Below are 11,414 nucleotides of genomic sequence, written 5' to 3'. Positions count from 1 at the left end.
GGGGACCACAAGTCTGACCTCTTCCCCTAGGCGTCTGTTTGCTTTGGAAGTGTAACTGACCTCCAGCTCTATGTCCCACTCTGTTTCACACAGAGGTTACTTCTGTACATTCCAAACTGACCACCAGGACGCGTCTACTCGCCGTGTGTCCCCACACGAGGATGCTGTGTAATGACCGACCGTCCCCCCGCACTGTGCACCTGGGTGGGCGAGCTGCATGGCGCGTGGGCTGCAGTTCACGAAAGCTGCTGAGATGAGTGACACCTGTCACGAGCAGTGAAGGGAACAGGACGGAGTGACCTCTGCCTGAACCGTGTTCTGAAGTTCTGACTTTTGGATAATGTTCTACTTGTGCAAAAAATACAATCAAATTAACAAGAACTGGAGAACACCCTACCTCTGAATGCAAACAGAATCAAGCGCACTGGACTCTCTAATAATCAACGTGATCCCTGAAGCAGAGGCGGGGAGGAAGCAGGTTAAGTAGCGTAGAACATACACCCCTGACTGTACAGGAAAACATCCTGCAAACAAACTGCACACCCTTCTCGGTGGTTTGATTCCGTCCGCGGGTTGTGGTTCTGCCCCTGTGCGCACACGGATGTGTGACCCACGTGTGACCCCGCTGACGCTGCAGCCAGAGGACAGGAGGGGTGGCCGCGGAGAGGCCTAGAGGCTGTGCCCAGCCGCCAGCGAGGAGCACAGGGTGCACTCACATCCCGACGTCCAGACGCCGCCTCTCATGAGGGAACCAGGTCCCCCTGGAAGAAGAGGCCGAATCCGGCCCGGGGACGGCACCCACCGTGCAAGGGCATCCCGTCGCACGGGAGACAGGGACGAGAGCAGGAACAGTGACGCCGGGGGCAGCCCACCCTCCCCTGGCGAGGCGGGGACCACAGTGAGTGACACACAACCTGCTGTGCACAGAACGAGCCACGTAGCAAAGAATCCGTGACCCGTACTGACAATGAGAGAAAAACGGGGAGCCCCTACGTGCGACAGCACGCGACCCATCCACGTGGAAGGCACGACGGACTCAGGAAGCCAGCTGTCCGCGAGCAGCCCAGGAAAAGCGGGTTCGTGAGCGGATGGAAAGCCCGGGGCAGGAGGTGGTCCGTGGAGACCTCCCCCCGTGCTCCTTACGAGTGACAAAAGGAACGGTGACAACTGTCCAGTGAGAACTAGGCAACACCGTGACCCGGCCAGCAAGTTTAACACGCAGACGCCTCGGGGTCTGAGGCCCAAGCACAGCAGCGCTCACACGGTTCTCCAGCCACAGACGTGTCACCGAGCCCAGTCCTGACAGAGCTGCGGACCCACCCACACCGAGGGGTCACCTGCGCACGCTGGCCGCTCTTCCTCCAGGATGTCCGCGTCCTCAGGGACTAAGAGGCTGGGGCACGTGACACCCGAAGGCCGCACGGAGAACACGGACAGGGAGGACGGATGCGCAGTCGTCCAGGTCAGAGGTGACCACAGGTCAGACCGAAGGGCGGAGTCCGACTGCAGTTACTCAGGAGAACCTGCTCGCTGGGTGTCCACACTGAGCGTCGGGGGGGAAACGGGAGGCTGGGGGGTTTCAGCGGGGTAGGCGGGAGGGGGGGGAGGGGAGATGGGAGACGCGCAAAACAAACACGGCAAAATGGTAAGAATCGGTAAATCCGGGTAAAGGGTGTTGGGGTTTTCTTTGTTTTTACTATTTTCCCAGTTTTTTCCTAAATTTGAAATTAGTTCAAAATCAAAGTTGAAGACAAACACAAAACGGAACAAAGAGCACACTTCTGGAGGCCTCAGCTTCTGAGACGGTGCCGGGTCCCACACCCCGACTCTGTCTCCCTCCCAAAAACAAGGTCAGCAGCTTCGGGCTGGACGCGTCCTCTCCTGAGGGCTAACTGCTACAGGCTGTTCATCTGAACCCTCACAGGAGGCCAGGAACACAGCTGGGTTCAGGGAAACGTTCAGGGTTCGCGTTTCTGTATCTGGTCCTCTCGTGAGGATGGAGATTCCAGGGCGCAGACCCTGTCTTTCTCACCTGACAGGCGATCCGGTGCAGCCAGGGCGGTGCTGCCAGGGTGGTGTAGAGGCTCAGAGACGCCCCCAGGGATGCCTGTGCCCGTGACAAGGGTGGGCGAACCTGTGGGCGTCAGGACTGTATCTCAGGCAAAAAGGACGCTGGAAAAGGGGATGGCTTTCTGCTCCAGGATCACCCTCCTCCGCAGAAGACACGCACCCCCAGGACCCCTCCCACCCTCCCGAGCCCACCTCATACCTGGGCACCGAGGGCCGAGGGGGCCGAAAGCCCAGCTGGCAAGGGACGAACTGATGAAGGTTAAGCCGCAGTCGGGTACCTGGCTCCAAATTCAAGTGTACACCAACGTTTCCAGTGAATGCAGTGTTTCTCTGAGCTTTTAAAAGTGAACACGTTTTATATTGAGAAAATCAAGCAATTACCGGAAGATGGAAAATGGGGTCCTGGCATGGCTGGCCTCGAACGTTCTGAAGCTTGGCTTTCTGCACACAACCTGAGACGGCCCCACCATTCTGGGCTCGGGCTGTGCCCGTGCGGGAATGAAGTTCCTGGGGTGGGCCACACAGGCACAACGTTTCCTGGAAAAGAGCTCAGGGTGATCTCAGCACACACCAAAGCAGCTGCGGCTGAAATGTGCCCCCTTCCAACTGCAGTTTTTTACAAAGTAGTTTTGAAAGTAAAACAAGTAAATATTATGAAGTTTACAAAGTAAACGTTTTCTATGTAAAATGTCAACAAAGCATTTCCAGATTGGAAGACCAGACATTTAACACCTTCAGTAACTGGGGATTTTATGGAATCTTCTGACTTGGGGCTGCAGGAGAAAAGGCCAAGGTCCTGGGACCCCAGCGGCTCAGCTCTGGCTGCTTCCACAGGTCACCGCGGACCTGGAGGGTCACGGTGGGGGCAGGTCCTGTGCAGCCTCGCCTGGGGGGGGGGGGGAGGGGCGCGCTCTCCTGTCTCATCGCAGCAGGGCACCGATCCCATCACGGGCCCTACCCCTAAGACCCAGCCACCTGCCAACGGCCCCACCCCCTGGGGGTGGTCAGGATGCCAATGTGTGAGCTGGGGAAGCGGGGGCAATACACACACGCAGAGCCTAACACCCAGGCCTCCGCAGGCCAGAGCCTGACCCTGAACCTGCACGGCAGTGAGAGGAAATACCCACGTACACAAGGTGCGACGGGATGTGTTCTCGCCGTGGGCCCCAGGCAGAAGTCAGAAGCTCTGACCTGCCCCTCCTTCCCCGTGTGAGGCCAGGGCCGGGCCCCGGCCTCCTGAGGCAGCTGCGGCAGGAAGGTGGGCTTCTCCGCTCTGCGTGGCTGGGCGGCCGGGCTGCGGGGAGGGCCGCAGGGCCTGGACGGGCGGGGTCCACTCCAGGGCACTCCTGTTCCCAGCCATCAGAGAAAAAAAACAATTTGAGTTTCTCCCATCGCTAAACACGACCTGGCAAGACAATGTGTACACTGTAGAGTTCAGTTACTGAAAAAGGGGAAGACTTACTTAAAAAGAGAAATGTCGAGCTAATAAGCTCTCCCAGGGGCTTCCCTGGTGGCACAGTGGTTAAGAAACTGCCTACCAAGGCAGGGGACACGGCTTTGAGCCCTAGGCCAGGAAGATCCCACATGCTGCGGAGCAACTAAGCCTGTGCACCACAACTACTGAGCCTGTGCACCACAACTACTGAGCCCAGGTGCCACAACTACTGAGCCTGCGCTCTACAGCCCATGAGCCACCACTATTGAAGCCTGCACACCTAGAGCCCTGCAATGCCTTGTTGATCTGCAACAAGAGAAGCCACCACAATGAGAAGCCCGCACACCGCAATGAAGACCCAACGCGGCCAGAAACTAAAAATAATAAACTTTTTAAAAACTAAAAAAAATTTCTCCCATTGGAACAGAAATTTAGTGAAGACAGAGGTGAGCTGAAAGCATCCACGAGCATCTGTGAACGTGTGGGCCTCACTCAGGGTGGTTACTCTGGGTGTGAACCTCACTCTGACAACTGGAGTTGAGTCTGACCTTTGGGGGTGCTGGGCACACGGCATCCGGCCCCTCCTCCTGTGGCCGCTGCCTCCAGCGTGGAGCTCCGGCCAGTCCCGCGGGGAACTCTATCCTGAAGGGACAGATCCGCGTGAGCCTGGACCCTGAGGGGCCCTGGCTGCGGCGCCCTCCCCATGCTCTGATGCCAGAGGTGCCGCCCCCACCCCCTCCGCACCTCGGGGAGCCCCCGTCCTGGGGGAGCCTCTCCTGCCTGTCGTGGAGGCGTCGGTGCCAGGACGTGTCCACGCCTCTCGTGCAGGAGGCGGAGGAGACAGGGCTCCACCTGGACGCATTTACCAGACGTTCCAGCCTGTTATCCCGACACCTGACCAGCCTTGATGGGGACACGGGTGCCGCAGACGAGGCTGGCAGACCCCCCAGGGCGCCCCCCCCCCCCGGAGCCCCCAGCTATGCAGCAGGAGTGCCGCCCGCGGCCCGGCCTCCCAGGTCCCCGGGCCTGGTGCTGCTCCCTAACTTCCGACACCACCCTTCCCGGTGGACCCGGCACCTGCCCGCTGAGGCCGCCGCCGCCTTGCTCACCAGCTGTGGCCGAGCAGCCGTCCTGCTGGGGCTGCGGTACCGGACAGACAGGCACGGCTGCGCAGCGCTCTGTGTACTGGGGGGGCAGCTGGGTCTGCCGGCGTCTCCCGCTTGCTTTCCGCGCTGGACACAGCTTACGAACCTCGGCTCTGACGTCAGAGGAGCGCGGCCACTGACCAGCCGTGCCACCTTCAGCCTCAGGCCCAGCGGTGAGCGCGATCATCGGTGCCTACTTCCCAGAGCTGTTCAGGCCAGACAGTGAGAAACCCTCGGGGTCCGGTGCAGCGCCTGGGAGAGCCCGACCGCTCAGAGCAGGGACAGCCGGCGGAGCTGCAGTGAGTGCAGAGATGGGATCCAAGGGGGGCCAGGGGCCAGCGCCCCCCTGCACGGCCCCCGACGGCTCCCTCTACAGCCTCATCTGTGCGCAGGCTGGACGGAGCCCGCAAAGCAGGCACAGGCTGGAAGGCAGCACCTGTCAGGGCAGCAAAGGTGCCCGGACGCTGGACCACAAGGCTCAAAGGCCCTTTCTGCCCGAGCGGCCCCGCCTTCACAGGCCTCTCAGGAAGCCCGGGTCAGGGTGGAGGCAACAGCGCCTTCACGGACATAAGGACGAAGCGCCTGAATGCAGGGAAGGTCAAAGTCCCAGTGAGGGTCACATAAAAAGTAAGCTAAATATTTCAAACCTCAAACCGAGGTCAAACCTTGAACACGTGAAGATTTACCATCACAGCTTGTCTCTCCGAGAGAGAAAACCTCCGCAGCAGGGTGAACAGTACCGAGAGGTAAGAACAGACATGCTTCCGGGTTCCGTAAACACGAGTTACTTTATTAAGTTCTGCCCGGCTGGAAACCAGCTCAGCTCCCACCCCTCGGGGACAGGAGGGCAGGGAGCGGGCGCCCAGGGTCCTCAGTGAGGGGGAGGGGGTCTAGGGAGGGACACGGTTTGCTGTGTTTCTAAGACTGAGACCACTTCTTAGCATGACACAACCAGGAAGACACCTCCCGACCTGCGTACAGTCGAGTCACAGCACAGAAATCAGCGCACACCCTTCCAGGGGCCATGCTACACGTCACACGTGATTTTCACGGCCGATAAATGTGTTTTTCAAAAATAGTTCAGGGCGCTTTCAGTAAGTACAAGCTTTTCATTTTAACTGCACCCTCTTGGCAAGAGTCAGACGTCAGTACATCTGTGAAGAGAGTCGCGGGCTGGCGCCCAGATTCCGCTGGGGCCCAGTGCAGTGAAGGCAGTGCTCGGGCTGGTCACCAGGAGGTGCGGGGGGGCCCTCCGCGGGGCCGGGCCCACGCACAGCTTGAAGCAGAGTGACCCCCGCCCCGTGCTGAAACCTGCAGAATCAGGGTCCAGCTGGGCACCCAGGGGAAACTTAGTTAAAAACAGCTCTAAAATCTAGACACACCCGACTAACATCTCCCGTAACGCGTCAACAGAGCAACACAAAACCGAAACAAAAGTCCTCTTTGGATGAGCGTCCCTGATGAGAAGACCCCTCAGCGGCCCCCAGCCCCGGGCTCGCCACGGGATGGCTGCGGAGACGCGGTTCACACCGCAGTCCCGGGACGTCCGCCCGGTGACGGGCCCGAATATTTTCTCTTGGGACGATTCCCCAGCTAAGGAGGACGGGGCTGCTGAGTCAGACACACACACACAGAGCGCGGCGGTCCACGCGGCGCCGCCCCAGGCAGGCTGTGCGGGGAGGGGCGCCAGGGGAGGGGCGCCAGGGGAGGGGCGGCGGCGGGCAGGACCCCCCCCCCCCTCCCAGGCCCGTGCAGGCGCGGGATGCCCGGCAGGCGCGCCGGGGAGGCCCGTTCCCTCGAGGCCCAGGGGCGGCGGCGCCGGACCGTCTGGCCGAGGGGCCGGGCCGCTACCTCGCCTTCTTGGGCGGCGCGGGCCCGTTGGGGCGGCCGGGCGCGAAGTTCCAGTCCACGGGGTTGAGCAGCTGCTGCGTCTTCTTGTAGGTCCAGTAGGGGTTGAGGACCAGGGTCAGGAGGCTCAGCCCGACCACGAAGAGCGCGAAGTGCGTGGGCCAGAGGCTGCGGGCCAGCGCGTCCCAGTGGCCCAGGAACACCCACCACAGGTGGTAGGCGAGCACCATGCGGCAGTGGAAGAGGTGCACCATCAGCCATTGGTTCAGCCGCCAGAGCAGCGAGTCCGCGCAGCCGGCCTGCGGGCAGAGAGGGCTCAGGGCGCCGGTGTCCTCCCCCGCCCGCCCGCGCCGGCCCGCAGGAGCGTCCACGCCCTTCCAACCCCGCCGCCGTCTCCTGCCCCCTCAAACCTGCCCCTGCCCAGGAACCAGGCAACGCTGACCCCGGGGAGCTGGAAGACGCGCCGGCCGCTCCACCAGCTCCCTCCGCCCCAGGGGAAACCCGCTCGGAGAAGGCAAGTTTAGGATGACGTGCGTGTGCCCGTTTCTTTGTTTTTGGATGTTTTTACCCCAGTAGCCCTTGGACACAAGCCCAAATGGACTTGCCTTAAAATTATTCTAAATTCACTTTAAAACTAGGTGTAGCCAAAGCTAAACAAGGAACCTGAAAGTGCTACACAGCCCACTGTGGGCACAGAGCTGGGACCTGCGGTAGGAACCTCGTCGGCACCTGCACAGCCCAGCACCAGGCTGTCCTGCACACCTGAGACCCGTGGCTTGTGTACGCCGGCCTCTCCCCGCTGCCCTCTGCCGAACCCGGGCTGGAGTGTCCTCCTGGGCAGCTCCCTGCCCCAACACGCCCTCCAGGGTGGGGGCCCAACTTGCACTTTCAGGAGGAAAAGCAGCAGTGGGGGAGGGGGCCAGGAAGGCAGGGACGCCTCGCCAGGCAGCAGCCCAGTGATGCTGGGGACGGGGACGGCCTCACTACGGCTGCACCTTCGGAGCCTCGAGGGGGACACGGCAAACCGACCTCTGCAGTGACCACATTTTAAGAGAAAGAGGACTTCCCCGGTGGCACAGAGGTTAAGAATCCACCTGCCAATGCAGGGGGCACGGGTTCCAGCCCTGGTCCAGGAAGACCTCACATGCCACAGAGCAACCAAGCCCACGCACCACAACTACTGAGCCTGTGCTCTAGAGCTGAGACCCACAACTACTGAGCCCATGTGCCACAACGACTGAAGCCCGCGCTACAGTCCATGCTCTGCAACAAGAGAAGCCACTACAATGAGCAGCCCATGCACTGCAGTGAAGAGTAGCCCCTGGTGGCCGCAGCTAGAGAAAGCCTGTGTGCAGCAATGAAGACCCAATGCAGCCAAAAATAAAATAACTGAATAAATATTAAACAAAAATTTCAAGTGGATTAAATATCAATGTTTAAAAGAAAAAGAAAACCATAGAGTACTTAGAGAAAAACCAGTTTTATAGAAATAGTTTTATCCTCCCTGCGTGGGACAGGCATTCTCCGAGTTATGTTAGAATCGTGACTTATACAAGCAAAATTCCTTGAACTGCACAAATAGACAAAAAAACAATGTTTCTCAAACGCAAAAACATGTAGAATTTGAGGTTTTCTACACTAGATTCCTCAAGTGGGAAAGATGTAGCCTTTGCTCTGGCTCGAAAGACGTTTAATCTACAAACTGCAGAGTGGGAACTTGAGCCTGGTGGGGCGGGGGGGGGGGGGGGCCTGGTCATCCTTTCAACCCACAGGCGCTGACCAGCCAGCCGCCTCTTTCCACTCCGCCCTTTCCTTCCAAGTTCACAAAATGCACTCTTTTGCATTACTTTCCCCACTGAGGGAAGCACTCAAATTACTAATATTCACACCAGAAGCATGAACTTCTACTCATACAGTAATTACATTAAGTTTATAAAACTCCAAGCTTGAGCACTGAGCGTTTTTGGTCTCAGGCACTAAGATGTTCACATCTGACGTCACCCCATGCTTTGAGAAAAGCTGGGTCTGTACAGCTTGGGTCCCAGCAGGCAGTGTGCCTGGTGTGACACGTCCTTATACACAAATCGATTGTTTTTATGTCATCACATTTGCAGCTGGACTCGTGTCCCCTGGATGAACCACGTTTAGATGTTTCAGTGTATGATTCATTGTTATTACTTCTAAACAACATTTCAGAAGGAAGCTGAGGAGAAAATGGAAGCAGGAGCCCGTCTGGGGCGTAAACTGCATTACATTAGTGGTGACGTCTGGTCCCGACAGCCATCGGTAATGTCATCAAATCTGACCCGATGGTGAGGATTCCTGGGCCCTAACGCCCAGCTAAGCGAGAAGGCAGCTGCCTTATGAGAAGCTTAAAGGGATTTGAGATGGTACTTACAAGGCTCGGCAGGACCCGGACCAGACCAAGAACTATGTCTCTCCAGACACACCGGCCCTGTGCTGTCTTAGCCGAGGGGACAGCTTTGCGTGGGGTCCGCAGGCCGCGTGGTGAACACGCTGAGTGGCAAGAAGTAGGTTCTGGGGCCACCCTCTCCCATTCTGCATGAATGGCACCCGAACACTTTACAGAAAACAAGAAAAACCCCAAAGTGTTTCCCTCTCGTGGCCGTGCCACAGCTGGGGTCTTTCTTCCTGAAGAGGGGCCCACCCCACCTGGGGAAGAAGTTCCAGAGACCCCCCCCCCCCCCCCGCCCGGGTGCCCGTCGCATGAAGGGCACCAGGAGGAGGCCTGGCGGAGCAGCAGCTCACAGACGACCTCTGTCGTCAGGAATCAGGGACCCTGCCCTGCACCCGGGACAGACACGGGGCAGGAAGAGGCCCCCAGCTCTCAGCTCCGCGCAGCAGAGGGAGGAGCTGGTCCACGTGCCCAGCCCCCCAACTGTTCAGAGGGGCTCCCTGGCCCCTGTCCTGCCGTCCAGCTGGCGCAGGGGGTGGTGGCCACTCGGCCCTGCCCAGTCCGGGCTCAGACGTGTGAGCAGACAAAAGTCACAGCTGCTGCCCTTCCCTGGGGAGGGAGAAAGTGGACGGAGAGCCCCTGGGACGCTGACCGGGTGACAGTCGTGAGGCCAGGGAGAGGCGTCTCCTCGTCGACCGTGCCGACGCCAACAGAGTCGCGGACTCAGGCAAAGACGCTGCAAACCCAGGAACCAGACGGACCTCCAGACCCGCCTGGAGAGGAGCCACACGCCGCCCCGACAGAGGCAGGCGGCTGTCAGGAGGGTGCCCGCCCGGCCAAAGGCACGCTCACGCAAAGGCGCTGAAGGACACGATGACTGAACTGAAAGCTCCCCGGGGAGGCACCAACGTGACCCACAGGTTCACCCCCCTCAGTCCCAACAGCATTTTTAACAACAAAAATTCTCTAAAATTCTCATGAATCTACAAAAGACCACAAATAATCCAATCAATCTTGAGAAAAAAGAACAAAGCTGCAGACACCACACTTGCTGCTTTCAAACTCTACCACAAAGCTACAGCAATCAAAATGGCATGAACTGACAGACAGACAGACATGCAGACCAATGGAACAGCATCGAGGGATCAGAAAACATCCACACGTACACAGCCAGCAGACCCTCAACAGGGTGTCGAATACGCGGCAGGAAAGGGCGGGGCCTTCCAGCAGCGTCCCTGGGAAAATTGGACGTTCACGTGCAGAAGAATGAAACCGAACCCTCATCTCACACCTTAAACAAAAATCAACCTGGAATGGACTTAAGACTGAAACGTAAGACCCAAAACTCCTAAAAGAAAACACAGGGAAAAGCTTCACGGCACGGGTTTTGGCAAAGAGCTCATGAATATGATCCCAAGAACACAGACAACAGAAACAAAAGTAAGCAATGGGGACAACATCAAACCAAACAGCTTCCTCACAGCAAAGGAAGCGACAGAGTGAGAGGTCACCGACACAGCGCAAGAATGTTTGCCAAGCACACGTCTTGAACGTGTATAAAGAACTACAACTCAACAGTAAAAACTAACAAGGAATCTGACTTAAATGATGGCCTAAGGAGTTGAACAGTTTTCCAAAGACGACATACAAATGGCCAACAGATAGATGGAAAAAACTCACTATCACCAGTCATTAGGAAAATGCAAATCCAAAGCCAATGAGATGTCATCAACTAAAACACAGACAAGGAGCACTGGTGAGGATGTGGGGAGACGGGATCTCTGTGCACTGCTGGTGGGACTGCAAATCGGCGCAGCCACCGCGGCAGACAGTGTGGCTCTTACTTTCTAAAGACAGAACCACCTCCCGATCACGGAAAGCAGCTGCCATCAGGATCTGGAGGAGACAGCCGCATCCCCACGCTCACCGCAGCTCTGTTCACGATCACGAAGACTGAGACGCCCCACCTGCCCCGTGACGGGTGAGCGGGTCAGGAAGACGTGCTTCACACACGCAATGGAAAACTGCTCAGCCTGAGAAAAGGAAGACATTCTTTACATGCGATAACAGGGCTGGACCTTGAGAACATTCACGTAGTGAAATAAACCAGGAACAGAAGAGAAACACGGCATGAGTCCACTCACAGGAGGCATCTGACAGTCGAGTTCACAGAATCAAAGTGGACGGTGGCCGCCAGGGGCCGGGGGGACGTGGCAAGTTACTCATCAACATCGGGACGTCTCAACCAAACAAGACGAACGCGCTCAAGAGGCCTGCTGGACACACGGCGCCTGCGGCCGGCACTGACGTGTGGGAGACTCAGTCATCAAGAGCACAGATCTCATGTTACGTGTAAAATAACAACATGAGGTAAAAACTTTAGAAGATGGATGTAGACACGTTACTCTTTTTAAAAAAAATATTTGAAATAAAGAAAAAGCATGTTTTCTAGGGCTTACAGATACTGTCTACTGAGCTAGACACAAAATCCACCAGGTCT

At 57.8% G+C, this 11,414-nt stretch overlaps 2 protein-coding genes across 8 annotated transcripts in view; both read right to left on the bottom strand.

Moving 5' to 3' along the window:
* Nucleotides 1-1,374: 1,374 nt before the first annotated feature.
* LOC130830480 (uncharacterized) lies at nt 1,375-5,410 on the bottom strand. The gene is made up of 9 exons (XM_057697705.1): nt 5,391-5,410; nt 4,615-4,810; nt 4,250-4,357; nt 4,054-4,147; nt 3,202-3,416; nt 2,452-2,607; nt 2,270-2,348; nt 2,033-2,134; nt 1,375-1,569 (listed from the first exon to the last, which is right to left on the bottom strand). The coding sequence occupies exons 1-9, from the start codon at nt 5,408-5,410 to the stop codon at nt 1,514-1,516; spliced, it is 1,026 nt and encodes a 341-aa protein (XP_057553688.1). The 3' UTR covers nt 1,375-1,513.
* Nucleotides 4,512-11,414, bottom strand: part of CLN8 (CLN8 transmembrane ER and ERGIC protein) — a 27,027-nt gene continuing 20,124 nt past the window's right edge. For 6 of the 7 annotated variants that reach the window (XM_057696888.1, XM_057696889.1, XM_057696884.1 and 3 more), the window contains one exon: nt 4,512-6,797. In XM_057696888.1, coding sequence (XP_057552871.1) covers nt 6,498-6,797 — 300 coding nt within the window. In that variant the 3' untranslated portion in view covers nt 4,512-6,497. The remainder of the gene's footprint in view (nt 6,798-11,414) is intronic. The other variant, XM_057696885.1, reaches the window with a different exon arrangement.

Source organism: Hippopotamus amphibius, chromosome 10 (assembly GCF_030028045.1).
Source record: "Hippopotamus amphibius kiboko isolate mHipAmp2 chromosome 10, mHipAmp2.hap2, whole genome shotgun sequence".
In the NCBI taxonomy this organism is placed as follows: domain Eukaryota; kingdom Metazoa; phylum Chordata; class Mammalia; order Artiodactyla; family Hippopotamidae; genus Hippopotamus; species Hippopotamus amphibius.
The sequence above is the reverse complement of the archived record's forward strand: the minus strand, read 5'-3'. Positions and strand labels throughout refer to the sequence as shown.